General features: G+C 39.0%; 1 protein-coding gene across 10 annotated transcripts in view; it reads right to left on the bottom strand.

The window, feature by feature from the left end:
- ZRANB3 (zinc finger RANBP2-type containing 3) overlaps positions 1–12,235 on the bottom strand; it is a 294,900-nt gene that overhangs the window by 56,122 nt on the left and 226,543 nt on the right. For all 10 annotated transcript variants that reach the window (XM_070070994.2, XM_089329275.1, XM_070070993.2 and 7 more), the window contains 3 exons: positions 10,502–10,621; positions 6,964–7,143; positions 3,134–3,286 (listed from right to left, as the gene is read on the bottom strand). In XM_070070994.2, coding sequence (XP_069927095.2) covers positions 3,134–3,286; positions 6,964–7,143; positions 10,502–10,621 — 453 coding nt within the window. The remainder of the gene's footprint in view (positions 1–3,133; positions 3,287–6,963; positions 7,144–10,501; positions 10,622–12,235) is intronic.

The following is a 12,235-nucleotide window of genomic DNA, read 5'->3' as shown; positions in this document are numbered from 1 at the left end:
TTCAAATAAATAAATTTATAAAATATCAGTGGCATTCTGGTATTCTAAGGGGGAAAAATGTACCAGTCCTCCAAATAAGACATATTAAAATATTAAAAGTTTATCACAATTCTACATAAAAAATAATATTTCTATGGAACTCAGCTTAGCACTGAAAGTTTAACTTTGGGTGGCCGGCCGTGGGTGCAGTGGAGAAAACTGCCATCTGCAATGCCAGCATCCTACAAGTCTCCGGTTTGAGTCCCAGCTACTCTACTTCCGATCCAGCCCCCTGCTAATGGTCTGGGAAAGCAGCATAGGATGGCCAAAGTGCTTGGGCCCCTGCACTCATGTAGGAGACCCAGAAGAAGCTCCTGGCTCCTGGTTCCTGGCTCCTGGCTTTGGCCTGGCCCAGCCCTTGCTGTTGTGGACATCTAGGGAGTGAACCAGTAGATGGCAGATCTCTGTCTCTCTGTAACTCTGACTTTCAAATAAATACATCTAAAAAAAAAAAAAAAAAAGATGGCATTGTGGTAGCAGGTAAAGCCACTGCCTGCAGTGCCGGCATCCCATATGGGTGCCAGTTCTAGTCTTGGCTGCTCCTCTTCCGATCCAGCTCTCTGCCATGGCCTGGAAAAGTAGTGGAAGATGGCTTAAGTCCTTGGGCCCCTGCACCCACGTAGGAGACCCGGAAGAAGCTCCTGGCTTTGGATCGGCACAGCTCCGGCTTTTGCAGCCATATGGGGGGTGAACCAGCAGATGGAAGACCTCTCTCTCTGCCTCTCTTTCTCTCTGTGTAACTCTGTCTTTCAAATGAATAAATAAATCTTAAAAGAAAAGAAAAGAAAACCTAGGGACAATTATACCAGAAATTCATAAAAATGGTTATCTATATGGGACAGTTAGCAAATAAAAATAGGAATAAGAGTAAGACTTCTCTGGGTGTACTTTTTTTTTTTTTTTTTTTTTTTTTTGACAGGCAGAGTGGACAGTGAGAGAGAGAGACAGAGAGAAAGGTCTTCCTTTGCTGTTGGTTCACCCTCCAATGGCCGCCGCGGCTGGCGCACTGCGGCCGGCGCACCGTGCTGATCCGATGGCAGGAGCCAGGAGCCAGGTGCTTTTCCTGGTCTCCCATGGGGTGCAGGGCCCAAGCACCCGGGCCATCCTCCACTGCACTCCCGGGCCACAGCAGAGGGCTGGCCTGGAAGAGGGGCAACCGGGACAGAATCCGGCGCCCTGACCGGGACTAGAACCCGGTGTGCCTGCGCCGCTAGGCGGAGGATTAGCCTAGTGAGCCGCGGTGCCGGCCCGTACCTTTTAAATATAGTTTTGACTTTTCAACTATCTAAATATTTTAAATGTTCAAAAAGTAAAGTTAAATCAAAAGGATTTAAAAAAATAAAATCCTACAATTAAATGAAACAAGCGAACCTAAATACATATCTACAATATGGAAAAAAAGAATTCAAGCAGACTACAAGACCATGTATCATTCATGAGACATTCTATAGAACTGAAAAGAAATCTTGAATTTTACTCAGTTGTAGATAGTGGTACAGGTATAATTTAAAAATTATTTTACATGTTTTGAAAGACAGTCAAATGAGTAAATATGTTGATATTAGGAATCAGGATTTTTGCTATTGGATAAAAGAAATGTAAATATTTATATTTTTATAGGTATAAGAAGAAGGCAAAGAATTTGGTGATACTGGATTTCAATAGGAGGAATTAGTAGGAATTTATGGCTTAAAATTGCTTCCATACAAGGACAATTCAAGGAGTTAGTAGAAAATGGAATGAGAAGATAAGTTTACTTGGGTACAAAAATTCTGAAATCAATGCAGTTTTTTCATAATATAGATTTTCAACAAACTTTCTAAGAGTCTTTGCATGTGGATTTCAGGATTTTTTTGCATCAAAATAAACATTTTAAAATTTCATTTCTATAAAATTTCTGAAGTACCCTCACATATGCATACAGATATATCTACCTATGCAAATATATATGTATGTGTGTATGTATCTCTGTATACTGAAAAGACCCTAGAAGTAAACATATCTCAGAGGAACTCTTAAAAATCCTAAATTAGAAATATCATCCCAGTTTCTTTAAAAAAAGAAAAAAAAAAAAACAGGGCTCAAGAAACGGCCAGTTCTAATCCTGAGGCAAAGAAAATTCAAGGTGAACATGGATACATTTTTTTATTTTTTGGCAAAATGTAAGGAAGCACTCAGAGACTTATGGGGACAAAAGGGGAAACAGAAAGTCAGCTTAAAGAAATTTCACTTGCCAGATCTAAGTTAGGAAAAAAAAGGTGAAGGATTAACTAATAATAACAACTGATAAAAAGAATCTCTAAGTTCATAATGATACTTTTCCAGGGGCAAGTAAAGATCTTTACAGAAAAATTCAAGTTAGTAAACATAGAATGGAATTGGAGAAACTACCTTTTTAAAATTAATTCAAGGAAAGGTCATTAATGAATGTAACCCCACTGGGTGAAATGTTTTGGGAACAGAATTTTCACATGACCTGAAAGTATCACACCACAGCTTCCTAATTTTATAGAGGAAGGAGAAGGGATCTTCACATTTGCCTCATGTCAGTGAGGCAGAGCTTTTCTTGTATCTGTAGACTGTATTCAGTTCTCCTGTGGCGCTGCCATTCTTTCATTTTCTGCTGACTTGGTAGTGGTTTACTAAGTTGAATAAATTCTTCCTATACTTTGGACATTGTAATGCAAACATCTTTACTGAGTCTGTGACTTGTTCATAAGCCATTTTGTATAACACACGTTTTTGATTTTGATATAATCAAATATCTCATTATTTTTATAATGTGTGCTTTTTGAAGCAAATTGAGTTTACCTTTCCATATCCTCAGGGTCATAAAGACAGTGACCTATATGTTCTGCAGGTTACAATCTATTTGGCTTGTTTACTAAGGAGCTGAACAAAGGAATGTGGAAACTATGGGAAAATACAAGCCTGCTTCTATCAGTATAAATTTTTTGTTCAATGAGGGTTCCAACTTTATGTGAAGTCTCCTTTCAATAGTAAGAATCACTGAGAATTGCTACTTAAAACAATACACGATAAAGTTATAGTTTCAGGATATTACAATAGAAAAGAAAAATAAATTTAATCTTACATGAGTGAACAAAACATCCTTCCTGAGCTCTTCGCAACAGTCATTTGGAGTCCAAGCTTCAGCAAACTGCAGGAAATCCCATTTTTCCTTATCTCCTTCCTCTGCCTGAAGTCGTTCCTTCCTACCATTCAATGTACTCCCTGTAACCTGAGCCTGAAAGATGGAAAAACATAAGCACTTTTCACTTGATTTTGCACTTAAATCACAAGCTATCTACTAGAAAATTTTATTTTTCCAATATTTCATGGATTTTAATAGCATAATTACTCAAAATTACAACCAAATTACCAAGTCAGTGAGTCCTTTGCTTAATGAGGAAAAGGGCTAACTATCTGCCTTTTCATAACTTTTATCCAAATATTTCTATATTTTAAAATTTAACCTATAGTATGAGTGTTTCAAATGTCTATACTCAGGGCTTAAAAAATAGTGCAATGGACTATTTGTGCACCACTAAAAAATTCATTATGCTGAAAAATTCTAACTCTCATGCAGGTGAGGTAAGGGCCTTGGTGATTAGGTTATGAAGGTGGAGTGCTCCTGAATGGGATTACCATCCTTATAAAGGGGACCCCAGTTATCTTGCCCTCTTTCTACCATGTGAGAAAGCAGTGAGAAGTTAGCCATCTACAACCTGGAGGATGGCTTTCATCAGACCCTGCTGGCACCCTTGCTCTTTTGAGTACCAGCCTTCAGAAGTGGGCGAAATAAATTTCTCCTATTTTTAGGCCATCCAGTTTATGGTACTTTGTAATAATAGCCCAAAGTTTCTAACACAGAAATTGGAACCTAAAAGGTAAGGGCAATTCTGTAACAAATAGCTAAAAATATGGAAGCACTTTGGAGCTCAGCAATAGGTAGAGACCGAGAGAGCTATGAAGTATATGCTAGAAAAATCCCAGATTGGCATAAATGAAAATTTAAAGGCTATTTTGGTGAGAGCGTAGAAAGAAAAGAATAAACTTGTAGAGAAAGCTTCTGTCTTTTAGAGAACATCAATGTAATTATGAAGAGAATACTGATAGAAATACAGATGGTTGGGGGCCGGTGCTGTGGTGCAGCAGGTTAACACCCTGGCCTGAAATGCCAGCATCCCATATGGGCGCCGGTTCAAGACCCGGCTGCCCCCCTTCCAGTCCAGCTTTCTGCTTTGGCCTGGGGAAGAGTAGAAGATGGTCCAAGTCCTTGGGCCTATGCACCCACGTGGGAGACCCAGAGGAAGCTCCTGGCTCCTGGCTTCAGATCAGCACAGCTCCGTCCTTTGTGGCCAACTGGGGAGTGAACCATCGGATGGAAGACCTACCTCTCTCTCTCTTTCTCTCTCTCTCTGCCTCTGCCTCTCCTCTCTCTGTGTAATGCTGACTTTCAAGTAAAATAAATAAATCTTTAAAAAAAAAAAGATACAGATGGTAAAGGCCATTCTGATAGGTCACAGATGGAAATAAAGAATATATGATTGGAAACTGCAGAAAAGGCAGATATGGTTATAAGGTAGCACAGAACGTGGCAGCATTGTGCTCATATTCTAGTGTTTTGTCCAAAGCAGAACTTGCAAGCAACAAAATTATATGTTTAATTGAGGAAACTTAAAGAAGCAATTTGCCTTCTCCTGACAACTTGTTATAGAATGCAAGAAGAGAAAAATGATTTGAAGGCAGAAGTGTTGAGAAGGAACCAGTATGTAAAATCCACGAAATTCTCAGTCTATTGAAATTGCAAAAGATGAGAAAGAGATTACTGAGAATTTGGCCAAGTGACTGATCTGGAGATTTGTATGGATGTGAACCACAGACTTAAATGAGCCATCTCAAGAAAAGTCAGGAACAGAGCTGGGACCACATCAGGGGAAACACTGCCAGTTGGGACTAATGGAAACAGAGACAATGGGGCAAATGATAGACGGTCAGACTTCTTAGACCACACCGGAGTAGACCATATAAGTACTCAGCTGCAAATACGTGTTATTTTTGAGAAAAGGATGGAGGACTCTAGAGGTGATTCAGACTTCATCAGGGCTATCACTCTTGCCATAGGCCCAGAATGCAGAGCCCTGGGTCTGTGATCTCTTGTTGCAGTAAGAAGTACATCTTAGATGGGGTCCCAATATAGTCAAGGCATGGGTGGGGCTACCACAGGAAGCCCGTGTTTCTACCCTCCTGGGTCCAAAAAACAGGGCATCTACTCCAGTAGATCTGGATGGCAGGACCACTACCCCAGCAGGCTTGGAAGACAGGGGGCAGATCCAAAGAGGATTATTCTTGAGTGCAATATCTTACGTAGTTTGCCTCGCTAGGTTTTAGGCTAACTTGGAACCAGACACCCCTTCTTCTTTTCTATTTTTCCCTTGTTGGAATAGGAATGGCTAGCCTATGCCTCTCTCATAGTTGTAATTTGGAAGCATATAACTTTTCTGATTTCACAGGTTCTAGACTGGAGAGGAATTTTGCTTCAGGATGAGTTTTATCTTCATTGGATTTAGATGGTGATTAACATGAGCTATTGAACTTCAGACTTTGGACTTTATGGTTAGCAATAGCATGAGTAAGAGTCTGTGGACTACTGAGATAGAAGAATGTACTGTTCATGCGAAAAAGACATGGATTTTGGGGGGCCAAGTCAGAATATATTAGACTTGTTTCTCCAATATTCCTATGTTGAAGTCCTAACTCTCAATATGAGAGTTTTAGCAGGTGGGACCTTTAGGATGTGATTAGGTCATGGAGGTAGAGTTGGAACTCCAGAATGTTCTCTTGTCCTCTTTCTAACATATGAGGATACAAGAAGTCAGTAATCTGCAAGACAGAAAAAGGCCCTCACCATGCCGGCATCTTGATCTTGGAAGTCCAGCTTGCAGAAATGTAAAAAATAAATTGCTGTTGTTTGTAAGTCACCCAATCCATAGCACTTTGTTATAGTAACCCAAAAAGACAAAAACAGAAATCCTTTCTCAAATACATTCTATATACATTTTTCAAAGCTGGAGAGAAAAAGACATTACCAAAAAGGACAGAGCAAGTAACATCATTCCTGTGTTTTTTAGGGCCTGGGTACAGGCTGTCCACTTCCCAAAATTAGTTACGAACTCAAGAATCCTTCTGGAAAGTCTTTATCTTTGGTTACAAAAAGGACTTAGAGCTTGAAACAGCCTGGTTCCTTGTGAGCTGACTTGATCCTAGCCTCTAAAGTAGAAGGGCTTGGAAGATAATAGGAATCATGGAAATCCAAGCCTCTCTTCTTTGTCTTCTTCTTCTTCTTTTTTTTTTTTTAGATTTATTTATGTATTTGGAAGGGAGAGTTATAGAGAGGCAGGGAAAGATAGAGAAGAGAGAGAGAGAGAGAGAGAGAGAGAGAGAGAGAGAGAGAGGTGTTTCCATCTGCTAGTTCACTCCCCAAATGGCTGCAATGGCCGGAGCTTCATAGATATGAAGCCAGGAGCCAGGAGCTTCTTCTGGGTTTCCCACATGGGTGCTGGGGCCCAAGCACTTAGGCCATCTTCTGCGGCTTTCCCAGGCCATAGCAGAGAGCTGGATTGAAAGTAGAGCAGTTGGTTGGAACTCAAACCAGTGCCTTATGGGATGTCGGCAATGCAGGCAGTGGGCAGTGGTTTTACCAGCTACGCCACAGCACAGGCTCCAAGCCTCTCTTCTTAAAGGATAGCAGGTAAGGTAGTACAAGTTGAAGTCTTTTCTGAACTTAATCTCTATTATTAAATTATCGTGGCGTGGCTGGTTATATCTTTTCCCTGAACACATTAAACTCTGCTTCTTGATTCCTGAATAGTATGGATTACAGTAAATACGTTAATGACATGAGTGAAACTCAAGCTTTACCTTACGATTCAACATTCCCCACATAAGAGTGTCTAGAGTTCCATTGGCAATAAGGTAGTGAATATTCACAGAACTGCACTGTCCAATCCGATGAGCACGATCTTCTGCTTGTTTTATATGTCCAGGGTCCCAATACAGCTCAGCAAATACGACATGACTAGCAGCGGTAAATGTTAAACCCTGCACAAAATAAAGTGACGAAACTGAGATGCAAACAAATTGAGAATAAAACATAAAGCCCATATATAATAAAGTTTTTCAGAACATGTTAAATGGAAAGAAAACACTAAAGGACTTAAAAGCAATCAGCTGCTCACTTTAAGCCAAATTAAGAGGGTATATGAAGACTGTATGCTGCAAAATAGTCAGGTTAACTACAAAAAACACATTTAAAAGCTATTTCAATATTTCAAAAGTCAGTTTGATATATATATTTATAAACAAAATTACTGTATCTTGATGAAAACTGAATTCACATTGCCACTGGAAAAATCTAATAAAATATATTATAAATGAGAATATAATTTCTAACACATGGTATCCATAGCAACGAGGAAGACTTCATTGACATCTTCTTTATTTACTTCATACTGCTGGGCTATAAAGTAAGAAAATCAAGTGTCCAGTCATATTGTTTTCTTCCTGTGATATTCCCCATGTTACATTTCACAGACCCTGAAGTTTACCTTTCTCTCTCTCTCCCTCTCTCTCTCTATATATGCATATATATACATACATATATATATATAAAATGCAAATGTACCGTTGAAATGAATGAATTTTTTAAAATTTATTTGACAGGTAGAGTTATAGACAGAGAGAGAGAGAGACAGAGAGAAAGGTCTTCCTTCTGTTGGTTCACTCCCCAAATGGCCACTACGGCTGGCGCTGCACCAATCCAAAGCCAGAAGCCAGGCGCTTCCCCCTGGTCTCCCATGTGGATGCAGGGGCCCAAGCACTTGGGCCATCCTCCATTGCCCTCCCGGGCCACACAGAGAGTTGGACTGGAAGAGGTGCAACCGGGACTAGAACCCGGCGCCCATATGGGATGCCGGTACCACAGGCGGAGGATTACCCAAGTGAGCCACGGCGCCAGCCTGAAATGAATGAATTTGAAATGGTACAACAAAAACTATTAACCAAATCTTGTTTTATAGTCAATATATGAAATAAAGCAAATCTCCTAAATCTAAAACTGGATCCAAAAATGCATGACTTCAAATTTAAAGTAGGTAGGCTGAGTGAAACGTGAGCCATGCTTATGCCACTGCCATACAGTAGTGAATGATATTAAGTGGCTGACAAAAATCCCACCGTCCTTTGGGAGTATTGTCTAATCCTTGCTGCTCATACACACTGCAACTTCTGTAAGTAAGTGACATTTGTGAGTGCTATGCTATCATTATGGGATAAAGCATGATAACTTAAAACATTTTCATATCACATCAAGTCATATTAGCATTCATTCACTGCCTGCACTAGTTCTCAAGCTGAAAATTTCACTAAAAATCAGTCACTTCAGAAAGTTAAATAAAACATAGACAGAGCCAAACAAACCACAATGTTAAATCATACTGTTACCTAGGATTGAAAATGCCTTAAAATTTTAGAGATAAGACTGAAGAAGTAGCATTTAAAGAGGGATAACTTTTAAGTTTGTGAAACATATCAAATGACTATACAAGAATATTGGAAAAATAAGTTGGCAAGATTAATGGCACTCTGGGAAGTTTAGTACACTAAAATTAAGATTTACAATGCCAAGAACACAGTCCTTTCTACTTTCTTTTATTCCTATGACAGTACAGTCTTTAAGTATGTGTACTTACATAAATTCTACAGTAATACAACTTTAAGAAAGCTGAATCTCCTGTACATTTTTAATTTTAAAATTATTTTTATATTTTCTAATTTAAAAAAAGTCTCAAATTCTCCTATCTAGCTTTCTCCTACTTATTCCCTATAAAGAATCCTCCATCTAATTTTAAGCTCTTTTTGATGATATCTTCCATGACTGGAATATTCAAACCAATATAAAACTCAGATTATTTAAAGCTTAATCCAACATGCGGTAAGTGTTGAGAACATTCTTTTGGTTAGAACTCCTAGTGAGTTCTAGTAGTGCTTCATCTTCATGGAGTCACTCTCTCTCTCTGATTATCTATCTATCTACCAATTATCTGACTAAAAGCAGGTCTTTGGCATATACCAGGTTAGGCATAGCAGTATGGTTAATTAGTTTCCCTTATGCTAAATATCTTGGTTTAGATATTTACATCAAAATACTTTCAAATATTAACAGAAAAAAGGTCCAGAAGGATCCCCTCTATCATAGTATGGCAGAGACTGCCAGTGCTTTCCCTCACGTGTATTCTTCCCTAACCTGTGTCCTTGGAATATAACACCTGATTTCTAGTGGAGCTACGAGGAAAAGAGGCTACTCCATCAGCTTCCTTCTAAGTCACAGGCAGCCATGGGATTAAGTGCAGGCAGTGAGAGGCAGTGGGTCCGTCTTCATCGGCTGACTGGAATTCAGATATGACGGAGATGCTCTAGCAGGCTTCTTAGGCAAGAAGAGAAGCTTGTGGAGTGGTATAGCAGAAAGCCAGAAGGGTCCTATGGACTCTGTGGAACTGCTGAGCTAGGCGTGGCCAGGCTGCATGAGAATACAACTGTGTATTCAAATTACTTTAAAAAAATCTTTTTATTTATTTGAAAGAATTACAGAGAGAGAGAGAGAGAGAGAGAGAGAGAGAAAGAAAGAAAGAAAGAAAGAAAGATAGATAGATAGATAGATAGATAGATAGATAGATCTTCTATTCGCTGGTTCACTCCCCAAATGGCCACAATGGCTAGGACTGGGTTAGGCTGAAGCTAGGAGCCAGGAGCTTCATCCAGGTCTCCCATGTGGGTACAGGGGCCCAAGCTCTTGGGCCATCTTCTGCTGTTTTCCCAGGCACATTAGCAGGGAGCAGGATCAGAAGTGGAGCAGTGAGGACTTGAAAAAATGCCCATGTGGGATGCTGACACTGTAGATGGTGGCTTAACCTACTATGCCACAGTGCCGACCCTTTAAATTACTCTTAATCTGAATTTGAATTCTTTGCAGCAAAACCTAATACTAAGGGACAAACCAGAACTCCAGAAAAAGTTCTGAATCAGAAGAGTTCTTTTTTCATAGGCCCTCTTGCATTACAAACCCTGAGAAAACACAACCAAGTCAGGTAAGTGCTATAAGAACAGTGTGAAAAAACTCTATGCAAACTCAAAGAACAAAAGGTTATGGACAGGTATTACAATACAATTAACTATATCCTTCATGGAAATTCTTTCCTTAAAATTTAAAAAGATTTGAGACAAAGACAATGAGACCTGTTTCTATTAAAAGTTCTGGCATTCTCAGAAATAGAATGAATATTTATAACACTAGACAACTAGATATAAAGTTATAAGTGTATAAACTGAAGTTATGGTTAGTGGCCTTTTAAAATTATCTCAACGACATTTCATTATCAAATGTAGGCCTGAAACTGCTTACCTGGCCAGCAGCCTGAATGCTTAGGATAGCCACCCGAGTATCAGGATCCTTTTGAAACTGATTGACCAGACGTATTCTTTCTGAAGATGGAACACTTCCATCTATCCTAATATAACGAGTCTAGGACCAACAAGAGAAATGGTAAAAATCAGGACAGGCCCCTAAGCACCAAACTTATTTCATTTATGAGTATTTTACAGCTTATTTTTATGGTAATATAAAAAATAGAAATTGGTTAAGATGACAGGCTGGTAAATGTTATGCAAGAAGAATCTTAACCAAGTATCTTAATAGCTTCTTGTACCAATTTCTTAGTTTTTAATCTTTTAAGCTACTTGAGGATAGTGTCTATGTCTAATTCATCTTTATACCATCAATGCCAAGGGCAGATGCCTTGTAGAGCAAGAGCTGAATCAATCTTTTTGAATTAAGCTGATGTTGTCTTAGTAAGATTCTTTGTAAACTGATATGCAAATTTAAACGATGGATCAGTTATAGGGCCACTAATTCTAAAATAAAAATAAAGCAGACAAGTGAGAAAGGAGAAAGATGATTGTGCCATGTATTACAAAGAATACTGCATTTATTTCTGAAATAGCCCAAATACTGAGAAAATAACACTTTTATTCTATCACTGAGTTATCTTTTTTTCACATTAAAAGAAACATGTGATATACTTGTCTTCATTGAGGTGGAGAACTGACACACCCACACACATCTTTAAAAAGTAGGGAAACATTAAACTGAACAGTGTTGTCTTTAAGAAAGATTTGAGTTGAGAAAAGGAAGTAATCACTGTGTATTATAATAGCTAAAAAGAACTCATTACTCAACTTTGTAAAAACAAGTATGAGGCCTGAATTTGAAGTAAATGCACCTTATGGAAAACAACTAGGGCTTTAGTTGAAACATATGAATAGTCACTTTTATAAGTATATATTCAAATTTTCACTAAATAGAATGGCCCTTACTATCTGCCCTTGAAATGAGCGAGGCAAGGAGCTAATTAATGAACAAAAGAGCTGAGAGAGTGCCAGCAGTTTTCTGTGCTGGAGCCCTTGAACAGCTAAAACTCCACCACCTTCTGTGCTGATCCAACACGGCTACAGTCTCTTCACATCTGCTTTCCCATCATGTACAGGAGCCTTACTTCCCCAGCATGCATAAGACACCATGATGGCCACATGTATGCTGCTCCCTGTGGAGATGTCCGGAGACAGCATGTGCACTGAAGATCTGCTCAAACTCTGCCCTATTCGTATATTCAATTAGACCACCAGCTTCACCAATAAAGGGGTGGCCTGAGGTTGGCTGGGGACAGATGCTACTCTTTCCTCATGGAAAGAGGCTGCCCACATATGCTCTGAATGTGTGCTATCCCTTTAGTCTGTTTAAATAAGTTCTGTTCTCATTCTTGTACTTTATCTATGTCTCTGAATTTGAAACAAAACAAATGAACCCAGCTGGGGATCCCTGTGTCCCACACAACTTTACAAAACAAATATAAATTGACTTGTGTCCCATTTAATATCTAATAGGGAAGGTTATAAAATCTTCTCATGGTCTTTCTAAGGAAAATGCATGGCCATGCTAAGGAGAGTTTGGGAGAAATTCACTTTTAACCCTATGAATACTTTTCTTTTCCTTTCAGAGTTTTATTGTTTATTTATTTGAAAGGCAGGATTATAGGGTTTTTATTTATTTGAAAGGAGGAGAGACAGAATGGCCATAATG

Source organism: Oryctolagus cuniculus, chromosome 3 (genome assembly GCF_051225735.1).
Source record: "Oryctolagus cuniculus isolate XC-2025 breed Fujian yellow rabbit chromosome 3, ASM5122573v1, whole genome shotgun sequence".
Taxonomy (NCBI): Eukaryota; Metazoa; Chordata; class Mammalia; order Lagomorpha; family Leporidae; genus Oryctolagus; species Oryctolagus cuniculus.
This window is presented reverse-complemented; position numbering and strand designations above follow the sequence as displayed.